This window comes from Cheilinus undulatus, linkage group 18 (assembly GCF_018320785.1).
Source record: "Cheilinus undulatus linkage group 18, ASM1832078v1, whole genome shotgun sequence".
Taxonomy (NCBI): domain Eukaryota; kingdom Metazoa; phylum Chordata; class Actinopteri; order Labriformes; family Labridae; genus Cheilinus; species Cheilinus undulatus.
This window is the reverse complement of record NC_054882.1, coordinates 19,839,938-19,865,595: the sequence shown is the minus strand read 5'-3', so window position 1 is coordinate 19,865,595 and position 25,658 is coordinate 19,839,938. Positions and strand designations below refer to the sequence as shown.

Sequence of the window (25,658 nt, the reverse complement as noted above, 5' to 3'; positions counted from 1 at the left end):
TGTCAAAAGCAGAAAAATACATCAAAAGTGGCAGTACAGAGATGAATTGTCTGGGTTACATTCCTTCTCTGTGTTATTTTCTTACTCACTGAGTTCAAATGTTGATTTTTTCCCCCCTCATATTTAAATGTCTATGAAGTGAGTACGTGTAGGTGCAAAAATTAGTAAAGGCCAAGGCCAGTGGGTCACTTTGTACTGGATAGACAAAGCCTTAAGGGCTTTCCCTGCCATGTGTGGCTAATCTGTCAGCTGAAGCAAGTCCAGGACTGGCAACATGCCCGGGAAGGCTCTGGAGCCCGTCTACAAGACGTCAAACTTGACCCAAACATCAGCTGGAAACAGATTGGCTCATATTTTATGCCTTAACATCTTCCATTTTAATAGCAGTGACAGTGACAGCCTGCACAAGGTGCACAGATGAGCATGCTGTGATTACCAATCTGCATTCTTGGACTGGAAAAAAAGGAAGCGAAATCCTCACTTGCATATTTAAGCAGCGAAGAGGTTCTTTGTAAAATCCTTGATTTTGTTTTTCTTAAAAGATAAAGAACAACTCGCTTCATTAGCCCCAGATTAGTATTCAAAAGCTTCATTGTGACTGCCACCTATTAATCCGTGTTTTTCGATGCTTGAGGATGCCACCACTCTCAGCCTAATGAAGTTTGTGCCTTTTCATTTCAAACCAGTGAAGCATCGCTGCCAAATGTTAATCGCTCACTAGACACAAAAGCACACATTATGTTTTGCAGAGTGTTATTCAGCGTGTTTCTGTGATATCATACAAATCCATTTTAACAAACAAGGCTGTGACAAATGCAGCAAAGAAATGGCCAATTATGTGAACGATCTGAACTGGAATGCTTTACAATTATAAAGCACATTTGATGTTCTAGTCTGGGAGGCTTTATTTTACCTGAATGCTGAGGTAACTCAAAAATTAAATCCTGCACAGCAAAAAACTTAAATCCAATCAAGTTTATCCCTCTAATGTCTCCACACATTTTCTCATAACACTCCAAATAAGCCACATTCACCAAAACTTCCATCTATTCTAGATTCATCTCACACCATGTGAAACATTTCATTACTTTGCTTGTTTTAATGTTGATGATTACAGCTTACAGCTCACAAACTCCCAACTCCACTATCTCAAAATATGAGAATATGTTGGAAAGGTCCAATTTGCAAAGGTTTCTTGGTGGTCCTTCTCTCACTCTGGTCCTCCAAGATTAAAACAAACAAGTCTTGAAATGTTTCACTTTGTATGAGATGAATCTAGAATGTATGGAAATGTAACTTTCTGAAGTAAAAGACTGGAAAAAATGAACTTTTTTATGATATTCTAATTTTTTGAGATGCACCTGTATAAAATAAAAGATTGAGGCCAGAATTGTTGTGATGCATGACTAGAGCTACATCTCTGTTGTTAATTGCCAAAAAGTACAGCACTGCACAGAACTTTGAGGCATGTTTGGAACAAAAATTGAGGCTGAAGTAAGGTAAAGATGTGGTGAGTAAGCCACCATCAGGCAGGAAAGAGGATCGACACAACTCTGGCTGTGCTCTGGATGTCCTTGCATATTACCAGGGGCATGGGAAAATAGTCTATTGAAAAAATGACAAAGCCCAAACCTTCAGGGTGGAGAAAGCGGTGGATGGGATGAGTAAGCATGGCCTAGGGCCTTGGTTCCCATCCTGGGGTCTAGGCGCCAGAAATCTCAGGGGATCTGTCTGCCTTGAGGTTGACAAGAATTAGATTTGCACATATTAACAGAAATCAGGGTATAACACTTATACATAATTCATACAATAGTTTTGGGCTAAAAGAATTTGTGTTTAGAGCTACTTTATTTGGATTTACACAAAAAATAATACAAATTTATGTTAAATTTGGCCACAAAGTATCACTATTTTTTTTTTTTTTGTGTCAGTCCTGGGGGGCTCAAGTTTTCTTAGATACAAGTAGGGGGGCCTGAAGGAAAAAAGGTTGGAAACCACTGGCCTAGGATACCATCCAGGTGGGCAGTTGGGTTGCAACAAACCCGTGACCCTGCTGTGGATGTCCCACGGTGGTCTCTGGGCACATTGTAAGGAAGGAAAAAGCCTGGACAAAAAAAATCAGTCCAGCTTGACTTTGGCTGCCAAGTGGTGCAGCTGTGACACATCAGGCCCTGTGATTAATTTTTAGAGCCCAATATGCCTAAAACTTAGAAACATGACAGTATGTCTGAAGAACTTCTAGTATCTTTTAAAGTTTTTGCCATGCCAGTAATTCAGTTTAAACAGCATTTCTCCCTAATTACCTTAAAGCCTATGGCGTTACATCCAAATTAACCAGAAATTCAAAAACATCACAGCTTTTATCAAGTATTTCTTCAGGGGAAAAATGCTTTGCAGTCAGTGCATCATCTCTAAGTTTAAAGATGAAATCTTGAGTCCTTTATCTATTTTGCTCCACTTATTCCACCTGTCTTAAATGTCTCGCTGTCTTTATTCTAAATGTGCAGACAGCTGTAATGTTTTGCCCTTTCCAGGATTTTTCTTTTTAAGGAGACTCACAAGCACTAAAATTTGGCAACCTTTTTACGCTATTTTTTTTGGTTTCTCATCAATTAAAGTGGACGTTTGTGCAATGTATGCAGAAAATCCATCAATGTGGTCTTGGCATATCACACTCACAAGCAAGGGATGAATATGAGATCCAATGACACTGACCTTTGACCTGTAATTCCAAAAACCTAATCAGTTCATCCTTGAGTCAGAGTGGGCATGTGTCCAAAGTTTGAAGAAGATCCCTCATGCATTCATAAGAACGGCCCAGACACATGTATTGACAAATGAATTGACAACCCAAAAAATAATGCCTTCAGCCTCAACCGTCAAAGATGCATAAAAGCATCCGCCAATCTCAGGAGAGATTTTTTAGGTGTCTGGAAATGAGATTTATTAAGTAAATCAGACACTTAAACAATTGTCAATACAGCCTCCAAACGGTTCGTTAAAAGGTAGAAAACAGAATCCACCTTCTCTGACTTCTCAAACTTTCTCTGTCTGCAGAAGAGGACGCTTGTGTTAGCATCCGTCATGTTTTACAGACAGAGCGATGGCAACGGTCCAATGATTCACAGGCAGCAGAGCTACCCAGAGATGGATGGGCAAAAAATCATCCATTGAGGAGTCAATCTTTGGAAACTCTAGGGACATTTGCCTGACTTCATTCAGAGTCACCATTACAGTGCAAACTCAGAGTATTGGAATAAATTTCACATCAGTAAAATTAGCCATTACCTGTCTGAAAAGGCTGCATCGTTGAGGAGAGAGTATATGGGTGCAGTGAAAATAGGGGGAGAGTAGCAGGGAATATATATGTGGTAATGGGGTCATAGGGAAGTGGGAGCGAATCAGAGCCTTTTATGTCAGGTTATAATGTCATGCACAAAGAAGTCCTGAAAATGTGGAGTACTGAAAGAAATGATTATGCATTGTTGTGTTCAATAGTGCCAAGTTAAAAAAGGGAACAGTTGGAGTGGCTCAAATGTTTTCAGTTTTTCACCAACAAGAATGAAACATTTTTACAGAGAGGGCTAAATAAAGAGGCCTGACATATTTTCTTTACTATTCTGCATTTACGCTGGTGAAATAGCAGGACATTTTTAGACCTACAATATATAAAGTCTCAATTAAAACAATAACAACTGACGACTCTGTTCATTAAAAACTGCTCTTAATAAGATGTATTTATTACAGGCAAACTACAGTTTTCATTTCATGGATGAATTTCACATAATGAGGGGAAAAGCTGTTAAAAGTGGCTTTCCTGATTCATGCAACAAGCTACTCAGAAGGCAACTTTTAAATAGTTGTTTCTTAAGTGGACTTTTTAAGGAAAACTATGATGGTCTCTATAATGGAAATGCTGTTTCAAACAACAAAATAAAAATATGAGCAACTCAAACTGAAATCCTTTTTGTACAATGGGAGTATGGGCATCATATCAGGTGTTCAAGAAAGATCAATATTCATATGGTGCATTGAATCAAGCACCTAGCCATGCAGTCAAACATTTGTGACATAAAATGGGTCGTGCTGAAGAGCCCAGTGCCTACAAGTGTGAAACTGTGATGGATGCTCTCTTTGCAATATGATGGTTTGTAAAATTTCATCCCTGCTGGATATTCCACAGTTAACTGTAAGTGATATTATTACAAAGTGGAAGTGTTGCCATGAAGCAGAAGACCACATAAAATCCCAGACTGTGGTCAACAATGGATTTGTTTCACACATCCATCTAGTAAACCTCTAATACACAGAGGTCGGGGAAGGGCAGAGCCTTTAAAAAAACTCGGAGGGTGATTGGATGAATGTTCTGTCTGTCACATCTTTACGGGCCAATTAGAGCAACAAAACACGTGACATAGCCGCTACCAAGGAGTAAACTCCATACAGAACTGCATAACACGAACCATGGCGACTGTAGACATGTCAGTGCACGACTTTTGTCGTTTTTGAAAAGAAAAAAACTCACTGCTGTTCTTTGATCTTTTAACGAAGAAATGTTGTCAAGTTCTGATAAAACTGGCACTTTAGCAGCATCCAAGCTAATCTCTTCCACCGTAAGTCCTCCGGCCACTTGTTGCTGCTTGCTTACGTCACGACTCTGCTGTGCCCGAAAGTACTGCCCCTCGACACTGATTGGTCCTGTCACTTAGATGGATTCCAATGAGAAACACAAAAACGGATGAATCCATCTGCTTTGCAAGGTTAATGTCCCTCTGTTTGGCAGTCAGATGGGTGAGTCTGAGCTTGGCAGATGCATTGTGCCAACTGTGAAGTTTGGTGGAGGAGGGGTAATGGTATGGGGCTGTTTTAGGCCCCTTTTCTCCAGTGAAGGCCAATCTTAATGCATCAGCATAACAAGACATTTTGGACAATGCTATGCTTCCAAACCTGACACGCCAGATGGATTTGTTTCACACATCCATCTAGAAAACGTTTGAGAAAAGGCAGAGGCTTTGAAAAAACCTCAGAGTGCAATTGGGTGAACTTTCCGTCTGTCACATCCCTACGGGCCAATCAGAGCAACAAAACACGTGACATAGTTGCTATCGAGCTGCGCGCGCGCGCAGCTACTGAGGAATAACGCAAAACATGGCGACTTTAGACATGCAAGTACTCAACTATTGTGGTTTTTGAAAAGAAAACAACTCACTGCTGTTCTTTGTTCTTCTTTAAACGAAGAAATGTTGTCAAGTTCTGATAAAACTGGCGCTTTAGCAGCATCCACGCTAATCTCTTCTTCCATAACTGCACCAGCTCTTGTTGCTGCTTGCTTACGTCACGACTCTGCTGCGCCTGAAAGTACTGCCCCTTGTTGCTGATTGGTCCTGTCACTTTCTAACTGGGCCCAAATGGTTCAGATGGGAGCTTTGCAAGATGGATTCACCTGTGAAAAACAAGGAAACTGGCGTATCCATCTGCTTTGCAAGGTTAATGCTTCCAACTTTGTGGCAACAGTTTGTGGAAGGCCTTTTTTGATTCCAACATGACTTCACCCCAGTGCACAAAGCAAGGACATGGCTTGATGTGTATCATGTGGATGACACAAAGCACTGACCTCAACCCCATTAAGAACACTTCAGATGAACTCGAACAGAGATTGCGAGCCAGGCCTTCTCATCGAGCATCAATGTCTGACCTCATAAATGTTTTATAGACTAAACGAGCACAAATTCCTACAGAAACACAAAATCTTGTGGAAAGCCTTCCAAGATGAGAAGATGCTGTTTTGACTAGAACAGGCAGGCCATCTCCACATATAAGTACATGCATATGAATACAAAGTAATAACAGTCCTGGTGGGTGTAATGGTCAGGCGGCTGAATACTGAATCTACATTGGTAACAATAGTGTAATTAGGACTTGGATGGTGTTGCATTATTTGTGACATATTTGTGATTATGATGTTATGATTATTCCCCCACCAACACTTTGCACAGTAATAGCCTGAATAATACTGAGGCTATTGTTAAAACTAACCCCTCTATTTCAATCAGGTCATATTGAGTAAAAATGTATTCCCGGGCAGGTCCATGCTTGGATGCTTTTTCTATTTAGAGATCCTTGATTTAAAAAGATTTGGGAGCATTTGGCTAAGTCTGGCCTGCAGTTGAATAGCCATTGGCAGCACAGATAACGCTCTGGACCATTTAATAGCTGTTGCACAGAAAATGGCAAAGTAGGTGACACCTGACAAACAGTATGAGCAGCCTGACACTGGGAGAGGAGAGAGAGGAAAGCAGATCAGCTCCTAATGAAAACAAATCATGTGTCCAAAACAGATGCGCAATAGATGGCTGAATGAAATCAAATCTATTCACATATTCACATTTCCTAATTAAAGTGGTGTGTCATCTAAATGAAAAATATGACATTGAAACTGGTGCAAATGAAGAAATGGTGTCATGGAGAATAAAATTATACTGGGCATTTTAAAGTTATTTTTGCCCTGCTTTCTGACACTATACTGAGTGAAAGTACAGCATGTCCAAGCCTGGAAGACCAACTGCCAACTTATTGACAGGTAAGTGATGGCTTAAAAACAATAAAATAAAACAGCAAAACTAAATAGAGGTGAAAGTAATTGCCTTTCATTAAAAGTGTCACAGTGTATTAAAAATGTAATTGTTGAAACGACTTGTTGAGTAGCCACGCCCATCAAATTAAAGGAAAAGGTAAGAAAAGTTCCCGTTTAAGGTATTTTAACAGTCTCACCTGCGCAGCCATGAAAGACAGATCCATACTGTTGCTCCGTTCAGGCCAAGGCACTCAATGAAAGATGCTAACGTGCGTAGTTTCCCCTCTTATTCCCCGGTTGTTGCATTTGCCTTTTTTTTGTTTCTGCTTTTGTTTGTTTTGCACGCGAAGGGCTATCCACTGGGTCGGCAAGTTGGCGGGCTTCACGTGAGCAGCATGTCGAAGAAGAGGAGTCTAAATAAAGTAAACGAGCTGGGGACGAAAAGAGATCTACAGAGGGAGAAAGAAAAGAAGCCGAGCAGACGGAGGGATGAAGAAATGTACTAGCGAGAGACGAGAGTGAGAGAAGAGGAGGAGGAGGAGGAAGCTGTGGAGGAGGACTGTCACATATAACGAAGGAGGTGCAACTCTCTCTCTCTCTCTCTCTCTCTCTGTTCCCTGCCCTCATTTCCTTCTTTGCTCTTTTTCCATCTTCTTCCTTTGTGCCTCTCTCTCCTCGTATTAATGTGATTCATTTTCACACTAGACGAACCCTTTATTATTGAGACACACAAATATAGCATGTATTTTTTTTTTTTAATTTCAAGCTGCTCTTCATGTCTAGTTTTGTCCTGAAATGCAATTTACCAATAAACAAAGGACATTTATAAGGGGATATTTTTCCTTCACATTTGAAAAAAAAAGAAAATAAAAATAAAACAACCTGTTATCCATATTTTCACTGCCGAACCTAGAAACTTTGGGGTCCAGGGCAAACCCAGGCATGGGGCCCTCCACATCCATTGTTCTGCCCATTTTGTAACAGTCACATATATAAAGGAGTAAAAAATAAAACTAAAAATAATGAAACGTTTTAACAGTTAATGCCATACAATCTTATGTGTATAAACAAAGTAATCCAAGAGTACCTGGATGCAGCCGAGGACCTCCACTGCACATTGGAAGTCGGAAAATCACCAGCATATCTTGTCTTCTAATACCAGTAGTCACTTGAACTGCACGTCTCCTTCTGTGTTTTTTCCATGTGTCACCGCTATGTTGATATAGGAAAGTCGGCCACGTAAGGAAATACAAGTAGATGAAAAATACCAGCATTTTTGGCTTAACAAGCACAGCGATTACATTACAATAATTTTAATGACACCCCACCCATCCACCCCTAGTTGAGTTGAGTTCATTTAGATTAAATAACGATATTGCATAATGCAATTTTTTTACAATAGCAGAAGGTGCAATATTTCTTTAACCTGAATTTGTGCTGTAATTATTTTTTTTTGCTGTAGATATGTTGTGCATTACATGCCATGCATGCCATGTTTTTGAATAGGCTACAAAAAAAATCCTACTTTCTTTATTTTTGTACATTTCTCTTATTAAATATGAGAATTACATAAAAAGAAGATAACTGCCTTCAATACAACAATTCATATTCAATTTGCAATACAAGTCAAAATCATCACAATTAGATTTTTTTTTCAAAATTGTTCAGCCCTAGTTTAATCTTGTTGGTTTAAATATAGAATGATTTATTGCTTGTTTTTTTTTCTTGTAAAGACATGAGTAGAGCAACTTAAGAAATAATTGCACATCAAATTGCAATCGCAATATTGGGGGAAAAAAATTGCATTTAGATTTATTTTTCCAAATCGTTCATCCTCTCTTAAATAGAACTTGTCTGACAAAGTGGAGTAGTCTACTAGATCTCAAAAAGTTTTAAGACCAAGAGTTCTGCTGACCAAAAAGAACACAAAGGATCGTCTTGTATTTGCCAAAACAGATCTTGATCATTCCCAAGACTTATGGGAAAAATATCCTGTGGACTGATGAGACAAAAGTTGAACTTTTTTAAAAGTCACATCTGGAGTAACTATCACAGTATTTCATTAAATGAACATCATATCATCAGTCAAACATGGTGGTGGCAGTGTGATGATCCGGGGCTGCTTTGCTGCTTCAGGACCTGGACTACTTGCTGTAATTGAATGCTGCTGTGTATCAGAAAATCCTGAAGGAGAATGTCCAGCCATCAGTTGGTGATCTCAAGCTCATGCACACTTGGGTTAATCACCAGGAGGATGGTATGAAACACACTTACAAGTCCACCTCTGAATGGCTTAAATAAACAAAATGAAAGTTTTGGAGTTGCCTTGTCAAGTCTGGACTTAAATCTGATTGAGATGCTTTTGCATGTGTTTTTTCAGCACTGTAGGTTGCAAAAGATCTCATCAAGGAAGTGTTTACAGCAGACCAGTGGCATTTTTTAATCTTCACAAATTGGTGTCATGTTTTCATGCCTACATGCGAGTCAAGAAATAATTTATAATCTATGCATGAACACATGTGAGCATGGACACTTGACTCTTCATACAGCCCTTACAAGCGTTCATTGAAAACTGGTGACCCAAATTAATGACACATTTTTGAATTAACTATGCCTGCGAAATGAAAGATTGTGCTATAATTCACTGGAGAGTCTCTTCAAAAAGCCAATTAACAAGCTCTGCTTACAGTGTGAGGAGTGATTCATTTAATGGTGACCCTGCCTCTACTATGAATACTGAAATACATTGGTTGAGTAACACTGGAGCCTTCACACAAATCAGTTTCAAAGAGCTCAGTCACTGTGGTCGGATAACTTGTACTCAGATTTTCACATCTAATAGATTATACTTAAATCATATTCTTTATCCTTTCAGAAAAATGACTTGCAGTTAAAGAAACATTACAGCTTTAGTGTTTGTCCTTGGAGCTGTGGGAAACATTGATATTTCCTCGCTCATGTTGACAACCTCGGCCTCATCCCATCTTGTTTCCTGATACTTTACCTGTAACCTCTGCCATGGAGGGGATAAAGCAGATCTCCTAGATCAGCAGATAAGACCCCATCCTCCTGTCCGCTTTTCTGCTGAGCAGGCATACACAATATCCAGTCCCATCCTCTGTCTTGGGGATTTCTCTTCACTTGCGATTCCTGTCGTAGCTGAAACCACTTGTGCGTCTGTTATGTGCAATGTTAACCTTTTTCCCTAGGATGCTAAAAAGATGGGAAAGACAAGGACTTGTTGAATTTTCAGGGATCAGTCCATCACATTGATCTTCACAAAATAATGTCATATATTAGGTTTCTATGGCTACAAATACATCCATCCATCTTCTTCTGCTTATCCAGGACCAAGTCAGAGTGACTGGAGTCTCAGCAAGTCAGACTATAGGCACCCCCGCCCCCACCAATTCCCCCTGGGAGATTCTGAGTGTTCCCGGTGCATTCAGACCTCCTTCACTTTTTTTTATTTTTTAAATTTTTTTAATTTTGTTATGTTGCAGCCTGATGCTACAATTTTGTACATTTTTTTCTTCATCATAAGTATTCAGACCCTTTGCAACAACACTTAGAATTTATCTTGGGTATCTCCTATTTCTCTTGATCATTGCTGAGATGTTTCCACACCTTAATTGGAGTCACATGGGAGAAGTTTTTGCACATGGCAGAGTGGCTGGATGCTTCTCCTTGTTAGAGGACTCATGGAAGCACGCTTTGATTTTGCAAAAAAGCACCTGAAGGACTCCAAGAAAACAAGATATCTGGTCCGATGAAATGTTATGTCTGGAGGAAACCAGGCGTCACCCATCACCTGCCCAAACAGTGAAGCATGTCAGTGACAGCACTATGCTGTGGGGGTGCTTTTCCGCAGCGGGGAATGGGAGACAGCCCAGGGTTGAGGGGAAGCTGAATGAAAACCGGCTCCACAGCGATAAGGACCTCGGACTGGGCTGAAGGTTCACCTTCCAACATGACAATGACCCTAAGCACACAGCCAAGACAGCACAGGAGTGGCTTAGGGACAACTCTGTGAATGTCCTAGAGTGGCCCAGCCAGAGCACTGACTTGAACCCTATCAAACATTTCTGGAGACCTGAAAACGGCTGTCCACTGACAGTTCCAGACCAACCTGACTGAGCTTGAGAGGATTTGCAAAGAAGAATGGCAGCAAATCCCCCAACCCAGGTATGCAAAGCTTGTTGCATCATATAAAAAAAGACAGGGTCTGCCCAAGGGTTTTCTTCCCTGTCGAACGTGTCCTGAAGACCTGCAAAGGGAGGCGACCAGGAGGCATCATGATCAGATACCTTAGCCACCTCAGCGGGGTCAACGGCTTTATAGAGGAACTCTTGAGAAATAGTCTTGTCATTGACGTTCTAGTTGAAAACTCCTTGGAGCTTTAAGCTTCCTTTCCACCTAAATGAAGATGGTATTCATCTCTCCCTATCAACTCCAATTTTCTCTGTACATGTTTTGATTTTTCACCTTGTTTTATTAGATAAGTCCAACTCATCAACACATAGGTCATTCACATAGCATTTAAGCATGCCTTTGTATTCAACAGGCCTTTCGGGATCCACAGTTGTTATACAATTGATGATAAGCATTGGCAATAATAGAACAGGAGTTAGACCCTAACTTGACATTTGAAAAATGGACCAAAATCTCTCCAGCTCTCTTGAGGAGTGGTCCAATGACTCAAAACTAGAGGCTACATCTTAACAATCAATACTTGGCTTTAAGCACATATTAAGGATTAGTAAACCCTTTAAGCTTGCTGTTTTCAATTTTACTGAATTATTGTTTCTTATCTTCATTATTAGGTTTATTAAGGCCTTTATAAACATAGGCCTTTGGAAAGGTTTTCATTAAGTTTAAACTGTTAAAAAGAGAATTTTTATAGCCAGTAAGAGTGATCTCACCTGCTGCAACAAGGCTGAAACAGGAGTTTTCGGACGTGCCTGTATGTCACACCAATTAGAGGAGTGTGTGTCGTGTTTTATCATCTGTATCTGCAGCGGAAATAGCAAGTGGTGCAAAATTAATTTTGAGTGATAAAATTCATGAAAGTAGAGTATATGATCCTCTTTAATGGAAAAACAGATCTGGCTGTGTGACTGAGCATGTTTGGAAATAAGATTTATTACAGCTGCATCTGAGACGTTCACTCCTCCAAACTAAATTCATTTTATGCTTTGCACTTTGACAGTTAAGGAAAAACTGTTTGATAAAAACCTACCTCTGCTGAAACCTTAGCATCAAGTTAAAGTTTGTTTTTTATGCAAACAATATAATGCTTAACTCTGCAGCTTTACAGAGATTGTGTCACTTTAAAGACCTCCATATTTCTTTGTACTCTTTAATGCTACATGCTTTTTATGCTTAAGGGGCACTGTTCAGGCAGTCCAAAATTTAGAAGCATTGAATCATTTTGTGAAAAGATTAATCCATGAAATAACGCCATGAATTATCTGAGGGCACAGGTCTTACTTGATCATAGCTTGTGGTCACATCATTGCCTTGATAGTAGAATGCTGAGTACAGTTTGGCAGCTACCATTGACCACTATGTGGAGCTGCAGCACTGGGCTTAATTCTCCAAAGCCTTCAAACCGATGCATGTTTACATCACCCGAGAACCACAAAAAACATAGGTATGTATTCTAACCCTGCGAGCCCCAAGCTATTTTAAAACTGTTTTGTCTCACCTGGACTTTTTGTCCTAAAAAGCTTGTAAAACAGCAATCCTGTGGTGCTCAGTCAAGCTCTAAACATATATTTTTTTCAGGACAACCTGGGCTTTAAGCTTAAGTATGCTGCAGTAATGTAACTTTATTTTTTTTTAAGTTATTAGACTTTAAAGACAAATGAAAAAAATTAATGGAAATTATATGAAATTTATGTGTGTGACACATAGTGAACAATAATGACCTATTCGCCCATCTCTTGGAGACCACAAAGTCTAAAAATCAACATTCTGGTACAAAAAGTCTTCAAATTATTCACATCTTTAAGAAAAAGTTCTTGCACTTCTTTGTGTTAGCTTTATTTGTGTAATGTCTGAAAGCAGTTCCTGTCTGCAGTGACACAGATTGGTTGTCACAGCCCATCATAAAGCATTCTAGGAAAGCAAAATGGAAGTTATTGTAAGTGGACAGCGGCAGAAATAATCGAAAAATTTGTTAAAAAGGGATGAAAAGATGTTTAATATTGGATTTAATGGTGCGGGCTTAAGACCCTGGAAAGTTGGCTTGCTAGGAAAACTTCTGTACAAGATTCTGAGGCATGGATAGCGTTGATGGAATGGCTAGCAGCCTTCAGCGTTTTGAATTTGGTGTCTCATCTTCCTGACCTTGACCTTTCCCCAGAGGTTATCTTTGGGGTTTAGGTCAGGCCAGTTGGCTGGCCAGTCAAACTCAGTAATACCGCCATAGTAAACCAGTTTCTGGTAGTTTGGCTTCACTGTGGACTGGTGCCAAGTCCTGCTGGAAAAGAAAATCAGTATCTCCATAAAGTTTCTCAGCAGAGTGAACTTCAAGCACCTTGGATTCTGTGGATTTTGTTTGACAATCCTCTGAAGGCTGAGCTTATCCCTGTTGCTTGTGCTCCTTTTTATACCCCCACCAGTCCATGAATATGCTTTGATTCAGCCTCTGAGAACAGCATGTCCTTTCAGCAGTGACCCTTTGTGGCTTACCCTCCTTGTGAAGGGTTTCAATGATTGTCATCTGGACAACAATCAAGTCAGCAGTCTTCCCCATGATTGTGGTTGTGTGTATTAAACCAGAGTGAGAGAATGAGGGCTCAGGAAACCTTTGCAAGTTTAACTTAGTATTGATGAATCTGGAATTTATGGAAATTTAACTTTCAGCACAGAAGGTTGGTTTCATCTGTGTGAATATTTTACCTTGTTGTTCCTTCAATGCAAAACTGAATGCCTATGAAGTCCCCAGCTATGATAACATTTAGTTTTAGCGTGATGTGTTCCTCTGCAGTCCTCTCACTGTCTAGTGTCTGTCATGTTGTTATGGAAGCACCACTGGACATCCACCGACCCAGTTCCACAGCAGGATTACCTCCATAAAAATAGATTATTAACAAGCATGGAGTTGTGTCATGTCATGTTAAAATACTCCAGGTTGATGGTAATGAGTTGGAATAATGTCATACCACCTACTGGGCTGGCCTGCTCAACATTTATGAATGCCTGTGGTGTGAGTGATGTGCTCTGTCACCCAGGCCTACACTGCCCTGACTGTGTGTATGTGGATTTATGCATTTATGTGTACCTGTATGTGGGGATTGGTCATGCTTTTTGATTATTCCTAAATATTCTTCATCTTTGTGGACTTTTGTTGTAATTCCAGCTGTGACAGGTGTATGTCAGAACCTATGAATACCATTACTGCTGTTGAAAGCCGATGCCTAATCAATCAAAAAGCAATTTATCAGGCATCAAATAGGGGGGATTTTGTGCCTAAACCACAAGGGAAACAATACATAATGAGAACACCCCTCTACATTCCTCCCACACACTCTCTGGTTTATTATTTTTCAAAGAGGATGGAGTAAATTCGCTCCTCCTCCCACTCAAACACAACATGCCACCCTCACACTTTTCATGTGCTGTATAAGCGCTTTTCTCGGCTTCATGCACCCAGCATGCACTACGTCTTAGTTTGCCTCCTCAACTGATGCATAGCCAACAAGGCAGGTGATTCATAATTAATGCTTCGAGGAATATATTGAAATTCATCATGTGTTTGACCATAGCTACCCCACAGGGATGCAGCATTGCTTTACATACTTTTCTCATGAGTCGCCTGCAAGTTCAAACATTCAGGCAAGTTTCTGCCTCGCTTTTGAAACTGAGAAGTTGTTTCTTCTGCTTTGTGTGAGCAGAGTCATATATCATCAAGGTGGCTTATTTTTTTAGTTTCCACTTGGCCGAGTCACTTTGCTTTTCATCAGCCGACAATTCGGACAAAGAAGCCATTGTGATAAGCTCTTCTGTGCATCTGCGCGCCACATCTGCTCCGGCTAAATTAATGCATTTCAACCATATCACAGTCCAAAATTGCAATGGCCTCTCTGGCTTTGTGTCTCTGACTGTGGCTGTTATTGAGCAGTCAGATATGATAAAGCACTTTGGCACCAGATGTACAGTGAGCACCATTGCTCTAGATAAAAAAAATAGCCCAGTCCATAGCAGAACATTTCAACGCCCACAGGTGAAATAGAGGAGTGTGTTTACATCATACGCTTGTACATATATATACTGCATGTGACCACAGGCCAAGAGATATTTCTGCAGTATTCATGGGTAATGTTCTTAATGAATTTGACCCGGAGCTAGAGTGTGAAGAATTTGTGATAGGATTTTAACTTCTTTTAACATATCTGTGTGGTATTTGGTGCTGTAGGCCGTTTATTTGTCCACAAAAGTCAAATATCTTTACAGTAGGCACAGTGTTTTGTTAGTTACATCTTCAGAAACAAGGTCAGCTGTTCATACTTCCCCCTGTTTGATTTGAGTGTGAACATTAATTTTTTTTAAGGACTATGTAAAAAGATACAAATAGAAAACAACTAGAAAAGTTTGACAAAGGTATAATATACAACATTTTGTTTACATGGAGGGCAATAAGGATTCATCACAGGGCCCGATGTGCCACAACCTGGGGCTGAAGAGGAGGGAGGTCAGCCAGGGTCAAGCTCGATGGCATCCCTTTTTTATGATTTTTTTTTTGGGGGGGGCATTTTTGCCTTTAATTGATAGGACAGCTGAAAAGAGAGGGAATATGGGCATTGAGGATCTCACTAAGCTAGCTAGCATCTCTTTTGTCTGGTTCTTTTTACCTCTTATAGTACGCCTGGAGACCGGCAGCAGTGTTCGGCCCCTTGGGACATCTACAGCACAATCACGGGCTCGTGGCAACCCTACTACTGTCATCCTAGGCCATGCTTACTCACCACATCCAGCCCTTACTTATCCTTAATCTGTGAACATTGTTATATTTTCAACAGATGACTTTTCCATGCCCCTAGTAATACACGAGGATATCCAGAGCATGACCGAGGTTGTGTCAGTCCTCCTTTCTGCCCGATGATGCTCTCAGGCAGCCTACCTTAGCCCCAATTTTAGGCCCAAACAAAACTGAGAGTTGTACACAGGCCTATAGATAATCACCTTTATCTCATCCTTAAGCAATTTTAAAATGTTTTTCTGCATTTTCTTGCATATTTAGACATATTCTTTTGCATATTTCTTTGAGATGTTAACATATATAGCCCAAAAAAGTAACTGGCTTTATCATACATGTTACGTCCTATTTCAGCAGTTTAACTTCAGCTTAATCATTTATTTAGAAAAAAAAATAACGAAGTTGGTCAGACACACACCACATATTACTGCACACTATGCACACAGCTTTTTATTTCTCTCTGAAAGTCGTGCATAAATTATTTTCTTTACTGCTTCCGGCGACAAACCCATGGCCTTTACATCATTATTACCTTATTACTATACCCACCTCTGATTGACTGGGAACAATGCAGTTGTTGCTGCAGTTGATGCAGCTTTGGGGCTGAACGGAGAAGAAAAGGGCTTTCATGAACAATTCCCAGTACATGTTGCTTCACATCAGAGGCCATATCTGAGGCACAGTCCTTGTTGGTGTTGTCCAACTGTAGGATCACATCCAGCTAAGCAGCAGATTCTCCCATCATTATTGAATACATGTCTTTAGCAGCAGGGTGAAGTAATGTTGTGGGGTTTTCCTGTCTTTGCAATGCGTCACACCACTTAATATGAGGCTTCTGTTGCTGTGGTATTTACAGAGCTTAGTGTTTTGTTTGCTTCTCTCTGTGACCACTGTTCTGTTGCTTCAAGAAAATCTTCCATGACTTGGTCACCAAACTTGGGCGCTTTGTCAAAATATGACCTGCAGTTAATATGGCCTCACGCTGTCCTTAGCAAGCACCTCATTGTAAATTACGCACCGTAGCATGGAGCATCATCGTCAGAAGTCATGCACAAAAATCCATACTTTAAATAGTCATAATCGCATTTCCCCTTTTTTCTGCTTACTCAAGCAGTGACTTATGGAAGTCCATTTCAGCCACTTAAAAAAGGAAAAATGTGAAAGTTAGGCAATTCTGAAAAAAAGAATCCTAAGTTATAATTATGAGATCAAAGGCAAAACTGTGAAATAAAATTTTAGCTCATATTAAGGCTTTTTCATCTTATGACTTTGACTTTTTATCTCATAGTTATGACTAGGGATTCTTTTGTTTGATTTTTTTTTTTTTTTTTTTTTTTGAGAATTGCCTTAATTTCAGATTTTCTTTTTTAAGTGGCAGAAATTGGCTTCCACAGTAACTAAAAAAATCTCCCATTTTGTCACTTAAGTCAGCTAAGTAGATCACTTTTTTCTGTTTTTTATTTTCTCCCTCTGCACCTCCCCTGGCGTTCCCTCAGCACGCTTTACACTTTGAAAAACACTGTCCTAATTAAATATATTTTTTAATAATGACCTTTTGAAAGAAGAGTGAAGTCAGACTTGCTTTGAGTTTGTTGTTCTCAGCTCTGTGTTCATGCTGACTTACATGCTTTCTTTAGCTTGTTAATGTCTTATTCAGAGGTTCAAATGTTTCATACATGTTTCTGTCACTTGAACTCTTCTCTCTGCGTCCCATGACAAGAGACACCTCTGCCTACTCAGAGACTTTGTATGCTAAGTCACAATGGTAGAATGACTTTGCTAGATTGCATTTGCAGAAGAAACAACTCATCTTACAAACAAAAGAAAAGATTTGTTTGGTCTAAAAAAAAGGACATTTGTAAATGGGTCATTCTGCAGAGCTCATTGACTTTTTTTGCAAAAAGACGGTTCATGAAATTTTATCCCAGCTGGATATTCCACAGTCTACTCTAAGCAATATAATTACAAAGTTGAAGCATTTAGAAACATGAGCAACTCAGCGATGAAGCAGATGACCACAAAATCACAGAGTGCTGTCAGCGACTGCTGCGTGAAAGTCACAGACGCTCTGCTGATTCCATATTTGAAGAGTTCCGAACTTTCACTGGCATTAATGTTAGCACAAAAACTGCACGTTGGGAGTAAGTGGGCACAAATCCTCACAGAAACACTCCAAAATCTGTGGAAAGCCTTCCAAGAAGAGTGGAGGCTGTTGTAGGTGCAAAAGGGGGACCAACTCCATATTAAAATATGCTTTTGAATATAATATTAACGTTGCAGTTGGTTTGACGGTCAGGCGGCTGAATGCTTTTGTCCATATAGTGTAGGATCAGTGACATTTGACTTCATTAAACCAAGTTGCATGCATGTTGCATGACCACATTCAGAACAGGCATGTGGCATTAACCCTCCAAGAGGACTGAAAGCTGGTTGTGCTAGTGATGCTCAGCTTGTCAGTTTTCTGAGTGTTTCAGTGCATTTATATAACCTGAAGTTAAAATTCTGTTTCATCAACAAGGAAATTTATCCTTATATCAGCAAACATCCATCCTGCTAGTCTTTGCTAGAGCAATCTTACACAGACTCCCTGGACCAAGTCCTCCTGGTTTGTATGTAGAATGCTAAGAAAGCAGACACTTTGTGCCCTTTTCTACTCTTGAGAGAAAATGAATCCGTGTACCTCTATGAGCCTAGCGCCTCTTGTGCCACTGCCACTTTATTTTGCTCTAATGCGACCAGGCAACTTCTCAGGCATGGAGAAGATTAGCAGTCACATCAAAAGGTCCAACTGTCAATCTCAAGCAGATGAGAACGGAGGAGTTTCTCCCTTTTACTTAAAGGATTCCCAAAGGTAATCCTCCAACTTTCTACATTTGTGACCAGAATACATCCAATTCTTTACTTATTTTAATGCGTATTGTGACCTAAAGCGGTGCTTATGTGGTCCTAAACTTATCTCCCAACATTAATAATTTCATAACTCGGCACTTCTTAAGAGTTATGTTGCTTTGAAGGCAATTGAATGTTTATGCCCTTGGCCATCACACACCCATGCTCATCCTGCTGTCTGTATATACCACTGTGCACTTTAGATGGAGGAGGAATCAGCAGTGTGGTTTGACCCCTGACCATATACATCCTTCAGCTCTCATTGCATCAGTCCTGCCAGAAACACTCCTTTAGCTGCTGCAACAGCATCAAGGTCCCACATGTATAACCCCGGCCTTAGACAGCTGGAGCGGAGCCAAACACGGACAATCACAAACGCTGAGATAGAGCCATAAACATACTCAACAACTGTGGTTTAAAAACCAGCCCTAATCTGCATGAAATATGGATAGTGCCTTTAATAATAATTACAATTCAGCTTGATGACTAAAAAGGGGAAAAACACAGGATGCAGTTAATAAAAACTCAGGAAAAAAGGGTTTTATTTATTACTTGGGAGTAAACTCAAAGCTTTCATTGTTACACTCAGGTTTCAAATATGCAGAGTTGTCCCTTCAATCTCAGTCTTATCACTCATACATTCATAAACATGAATGATAATAAACTGTATTCTACATTCAGCCATCATTCATCATAGTAAATGAGTGGAGTCATGAAATAAGGCAGGGAATGATTTGACAGCCTTGTAATGGTGTGACGGATGAGTTGTAAAGCCTCAGGGTGACAGATAGTCGACCAATCAGGGCGCATAAAAGCGCCACCACGTGCTGATCTGTCAGTTACATCATCATGAAGAACCTGAAGATGGCAAGAATGATAGGACGTTGATTTCAAAGCAGAGACATGTATCTGTTGTTGATGTTGTGACTAAAAATGTGTATAAAAGGCTAAGCATGCACAGCAACAATTTTTCATTTTAATTCTTTGCCTCATGCATGCTGCTCTTAAAGAACACTCTACTTTCTCTCAACTATGATGGGATTTCTTTTGGTGTTTCAGTTGTTTTGTGAAGCTCTCACCAACATGTAAGAGCTGGTTTGGGCCTCTCTTTTCTCCCCGTAGCTTCTCTTGAACTTACATTTAACCATAATGCTGTCATTAATGCTTTTTTTTTTCTTGCTTTTTTTTTACATTTTTTATCTGTTTTGGAAAGAAAAATGTGACAAAAATCTTCTCGTTACTATTATTTTATTAAAAGGCAACAAACTAACAGATTACTTTAACAGCAGGAGTAATACACCGTGCAGAATAGATATTTCGTTAATGGTAAAATACCAATTAAAGATACCTTGAGCCAAAAAATACAAGCAGGGATGTAGGTGTGGCACTATTGAGAACCAACGTGAGTCCCAATTGTCCATTTAGAAGTTCTGGTGTTGTTGGTGTTATTTTATAAGGTTGGGGGAGGATTTTAAAAGAGTTTTTTGGAGCATTGTAATTGTTGAGGTTTGAGTTGATAGTGCAGCATTAAACATTTTTAGGGGCGCAGGTGGCCTGGTGGTTTGGGGCGCACCCCCTGTGCATTGGCAGCCCTGGTCAAATCTGTCCTGCATGTCTCTCTCGTCCCTATTACCAAGTCTATCTACAGTTCTCCTCTATCAATAAAGGCACTAAAAGCCAAAAAAAAATAAATCTTCCAAAAAAAAAAGGAAATTAACAATTACATGGAGTTAAAATTGTGACTCACTAAAGTGAATTTTCTTCATTTAAATCTGTTTGAAATAAACTCTTTTTTAATAGTACTTGGTAATGTTTTGAATATTAGCGACATAGATTCTACAACCCCAATCTTAAAAAAAGTTGGGGCACTGTGTAAAACATCAGGGGCGGATGAAGTGTTTGGTAAAAGGAGTGTAGGGTCGCCGCATCGCATCAGTACTTCCTGAGAAGTCAGTCGAGTCAGTCAGCTGAAGTCCAAGGGCAGGTTGAAAACCACAGTTCGCAGGATATCAGCAACTCTGGCACTGCAGAGGAGAGGGATAGCCTGGGTGGAAGGGATGTGGACGACACTGAGGACAGCCTGCTAATAAGCAACACGTTAGTAACATGGCTGGGTATAAAAGGAGCATTTTAGAGAGGCAGAGTCTTTTAGAAATAAAGATGCGATGGAAAACTGTCTAAACATTGTAATTCATTTAAGAAAAATGGTCCTCAATATAAAATTGCAAAGACTTTGAATAACACACCATCTACAGCAGTCGTTCTCCACTGGTGGGGACTCAAAAGTGGGTTGTGGAGCAGATTTCAGTGGGTCGTGACTAGGTGTGGCAGTGGCGGCAAAAGTCCTGAAGTCCTTATGGACATGCATCGATACTTTTTATTTTACCCGGTTTTACTGTAAAATTTGGTAAATTTAAATGTTTGATCAATATTTCAACAAATTATCCCCTCTTCTTGCAATAAATGGTTACTTTTCTCATGATAATGAAGTAATTTCACAAGTTCTCTGGAAAAATTTGGCAAAAATTGACACATTATGATGGGGAAAGAGGGTATAAAATTTGTCAGTTTTCTCCCATTTATTTTTTATATCAGGTGCTTTGGTCCAATCATGTTCCAAACTGAAACATATCCAATTAGCTAAACTTGCATTGTTGAAAATCCTTTGGAAACTTGGGTCGGGATCTGTCGTAAGACAGACTGGTGGGTCCTGAGGCCGGACCAGTTGAGAACCACTGATCCACAGTACAAAATCTCAAACAGTTCAGAGAATCTGGAGAAATCTCTGCGCAAGGTACAAGACTGAAGGTTACCATTGGATTCTCATGAACTGCGTGCCTTCAGGCAGCACTGCATTAAAAACAGGCATGATCTTTACTGGAAATCATTGTCTGTCAACACAGTTGGCTGTGCCCTCCACAAATTTTAAAGCTGTATCATGAAAAGAAGAAGCCATATGAGAGTGCAACATACATTTAAAATAGACTAAGGCAAAATGGAAAACTGTTCTGGGATACAATGAGGTCCCTATATTAGTGTTCATTCAGAATCTGGACAGCACTACAAAACAGTGCAGTGAATAGGATGACTCTGCTAACAGCAAGGTGTATTATGTACAAGTGTGTCAATCATTCTGAACTGATGTCTGGTTTTACATGACAAATCATCAGTGAGTGGATGTGAAATGTGTGTAAAGTACCTAAAGTGTTGGGAGGATGAAATAGGTGCTTTATGAGTGCAGTCCATTTGCAATTACTGTCTGGCGACTGTCCCCAAGATGTTGCTCATAAAGGTTCACTTTTAATCAGTATTTATCATTGAAGCTAAGGACAATCTGGTTTGCCATTACATTTTTAGTGTCTGTCAGTCAGTTTCTTCTTTTCTTCCTGAATTACTACAACAAAGCTTAAGAAATACCTTTATTTATGAAATACTAGGCTCATGACGTCTCCACTCTTGGGAGCCAACGTGACACAGCAAAACTCATTCATTTAATTTCTTCGTCTGGCTGTCTACCCACGTCCTCTGTGTGCTGTCATCCATCCTAAATGAATGGAAATAAACTGCTCCTCCAAAATCTACTTTCATGATCACCTGATAAATTTTTTGTTTGTCTGTCTGGGATATTTATCTAAGCCCACTCACCCCGTCCTCCACTATAAATAAAATTACAATTTACTTTCAAATGTCCCATCATTTTTGTGCTTTTCCTGGCACTGACTGCTTTGTCCTTTCGTGGTAATGTATGCAACCAACGTGGACCAAAACAAATTACACAAACAAGCTTTTGCAACAGGTTTGTTTGCATGCACAGACACACAAAAGCTGCGCAGATGATCTCTCATGCCTGAATGTCACGGCACACTGAATGCCACTCAGCTGGCGTGTGGAAGTATGCACACGTTTGACTTTTGGCGGCAAGTGTGGGCCAAATTGTGTTGACCTCGTGGACCTGCTTCTCTGTGTGTGTGTACAGCGTGTTTCAGAGTAAAGCGAGATAAACACTGAGCACTAGATGACTGAGACACCTTGGAGGCTCGGTTGGCTCAGGTGTTAGTCATGTAGCTCTGATGTCTTGCATGTGAATCTGACCCTGGATCATTGTTGCATGTCTCTTCCCTCTCTCTCTCTCTCTCTCTTTCTGATGCTTTAATAAAATAAATGCTTCTGATGATAACACTGAAGCAGAATAACTGTAAGGAAGAGAAAGAAGCAAAACAGATGAGCTGCTGTGTGTCGATGAAAGGGAGGGGGGCAGGGGTGTGTTTGGGAGGGAGAGATCAGCTGGTTTATGCTAACAGATACTCATTGTAACTGACTCAGGCTAAATTGCAAAGAGTTTATATTAATGATCATTGTAATAATGAATTTATTTTAGTTATTTTAAGATAATTTTGTATGGCTATTGTTGAGTGAGAATGTTGGGGCAATGGTGGACGGGGGGGGGGGGCTCATATCAGAGTCTGCTTAGGGCCTCACTTTTTCCAGGGGCGGCCCTGGATGCAGCTCTTTATATTTCAGTCTGTTGTAAACATTTTTTTTAAAGTACTTTCAAAATAATCTAAATGCTTTTACTATGGTTGTAGTTGTAGTAATGAGTGCATACTGTAGTAATCTAAAGATGTGGTAGACCAGGGGTGTTAAACTCAAGGCCCAGGGGCCAAATCCGGCCCGTGGTATGATTACAATCGACCCGCAAGATTAGATCATATTCTTATTATAACTGGCCCTAAAATATGAGGCCTGCAGATTTCCTCCAGTATAAAAATGCAAACTTATCCTTGATGATATCAAATATCCTTAAGTCATGAAAATGTGAAAAAAACAAGTAAAAATAATTAGCTAAAAAGAAATGTGGGAAAAGAAAATAATTTGTGTTTTCATCTCATATTTTCAATTTTGCTTTGCACAATTATGACTTCAATCTATTATTTAGAAATTTATTTAATATTTTGATATAAAAAATTTTATTTTGACTATCTCATATTTTGACTTTGTTATTGTATTACTTTCACATTTTATCTCATATTTTGAGCTTTTCAATTTATTATATTGACTTTTTAGATCATATTTAGACCTTTTCTATTTATTATTTTGACCTTTGTCTCATAAAATTTGACCTTTTAGGTGCACCATTTTAAATTTAAAGTCACATTTTTTTGCCTTAAAAACATGATTGTGACTTTCTGTTTTATATATTAACCTTTAAAAGGCATTATTTTAACATCTAATTTCATGTTTTGACCTTTTGATCTTTTGATTTTGAGCCTTAAAACTAACCATTTCGACTTTTTAAATCTCAAAATTGTGTGTGTGTGTGTGTGTGGGTGTGGGTTTGGGGGGGTGTGTGTGTGTGTGTGTGACTAAGAATAACAAATCCAGAATGAGTTTGACTCTACTCTTAAAAAGTATTTTTAAAAATTGTATAAAAATGGTAACATTCTGACCAACACATGATAAATCACATTTTTTAATAGAGGTCGTGGACCTAATAATCAAACATGAACATATTCCTGTTAGGAGAAACAAAGATGGCAAAGACAACAATTCAAAGCACCATAGTTTAAATAAAATGCACAACCATGCTGGTTTGAGGTTGATGAGATGTTTACAGTGAGATCCAAGTGTCAGATCTGATCAGAGACATGTCTTCAAACAGAGCTGTATATTTTTTAGTGTGGCATCTTTGTTTTAGAACATGCATTTCTACATCTTTGCCCGTGAATCAAAGCAGACACTCTGCCTCTAAATATAAATGTGACTGACAGGCAGCAGCTCCTTTGCTGCCGATGTATGACGATGATTTTACACTCTGCTGGGTTTGTTGTCGTGTGTCTCGCTCCCGTATGTGTTTGCTGGCCAGCAGTACTAACAACATGTTTATGGGCTTCCCTTGTGACCTATAGCAATGTACTCTCACAGCACGCCCAGGTCAGAGGTCACACTGAACTACAAATTGCTTTCAAGGACAGCGGATGATTCATCTCTGCGCTCATGTTTGCGACAGTAACTGGCATCTGATGTTTTTAGATTAGAAGTCCATTTTCGTATCAGTTTCTTTTATCACTCTGTGTCCTGTGAGAAATAAACCTGACGCAGCCTCCCCAAGGTCATTTTATAAGAGCTTGATTTTATTTAGAAGCTGCAAATAAATGTCAAAACACAGTGCCCAGTGTTTAATGATTTTATTTGATATAAACCCCTGTGAGGAAGAGCACTCTGCATTTTATTTCAAAGTTATTTTCTATACACAAAGGGGAAAGTTACTGTTAGACACCCAATTGTTGGGGTCAGATAATTAACTCAATTTAATTGCCCTTTTGTGTTAGTCATGTCATAGACTTTCCAAATTTAAGAAGCAGTGCTTGCCTATAAAAACACAAAGAACAGAAAAAGTAATGCTATAGCTATAGCTGTGCTGAACAAAGAATTAACTCTATCAAATCTGGTTCTATGTACAGTTGCAAGAAAAAGTATGTGAACCCTTCAGGATTTCTTGGATTTCTGCATAAATTGGTCAAAAAATGTGTTCTGATCTTCATCTAAGTCCCAACAATAGACAAACGCAGTCTGCTTAAACTAATACCGCACAAAAAAATGATATGTTTTCATGTTTTTATTGAACAAACCATGTAAACATTCACAGTGCAGGATGGAAAAAGTATGTGAACCTTTGGATTTAATAACTGGTTGACCCTTCTTTGGCAGCAATAACCTCAACCAAACATGTCCTGTGTCTGTTGTTGCAAATCAGGCCTGCACAACAGTCAGGAGGAATTTTGGACTGTTCCTCTTCACAAAACTGTTTCAGTTCAGCAATATATTTGGGATGTCTGGTGTAAATCGCTCTCTTGAGGTCATGCCACAGCATCTCAATCGGGTTGAGGTCAGGACTCTGACTGGGTCACTCCAGAAGGCGTATTTTCTTCTGTTGAAGCCATTCTGTTGTTGATTTACTTCTATGCTTTGGGTCGTTGACCTGTTGCATCACCCATCCTCTGTTGAGCTTCAGTTGGCGGACAGATGGTCTTAAGTTTTCCTGCAAAAAGTCTGGATAAACTTGGGAACTTATTTTCCGTCAATGACAGCAATCCGTCCAGGACCTGAGGCAGCAAAGCAGCCCCAAACCATGATGGCCCCTCCACCATATTTCACAGTTGGGATGCGGTTTTGATGTTGGTGTGCTGTGCCTTTTCTTTCTCCACACATAGC

The 25,658-nt window shown here is 39.6% G+C and overlaps 1 protein-coding gene across 1 annotated transcript in view; it reads right to left on the bottom strand.

Annotated features, from left to right (window-relative positions):
* Positions 1-7,063, bottom strand: part of LOC121526401 (uncharacterized protein C14orf132) — a 51,972-nt gene extending 44,909 nt beyond the window's left edge. The window contains exon 1 of the mRNA XM_041812977.1: positions 6,772-7,063. Coding sequence (XP_041668911.1) covers positions 6,772-6,798 — 27 coding nt within the window. The 5' untranslated portion in view covers positions 6,799-7,063. The remainder of the gene's footprint in view (positions 1-6,771) is intronic.
* Between the last annotated feature and the right edge of the window lie 18,595 nt (positions 7,064-25,658).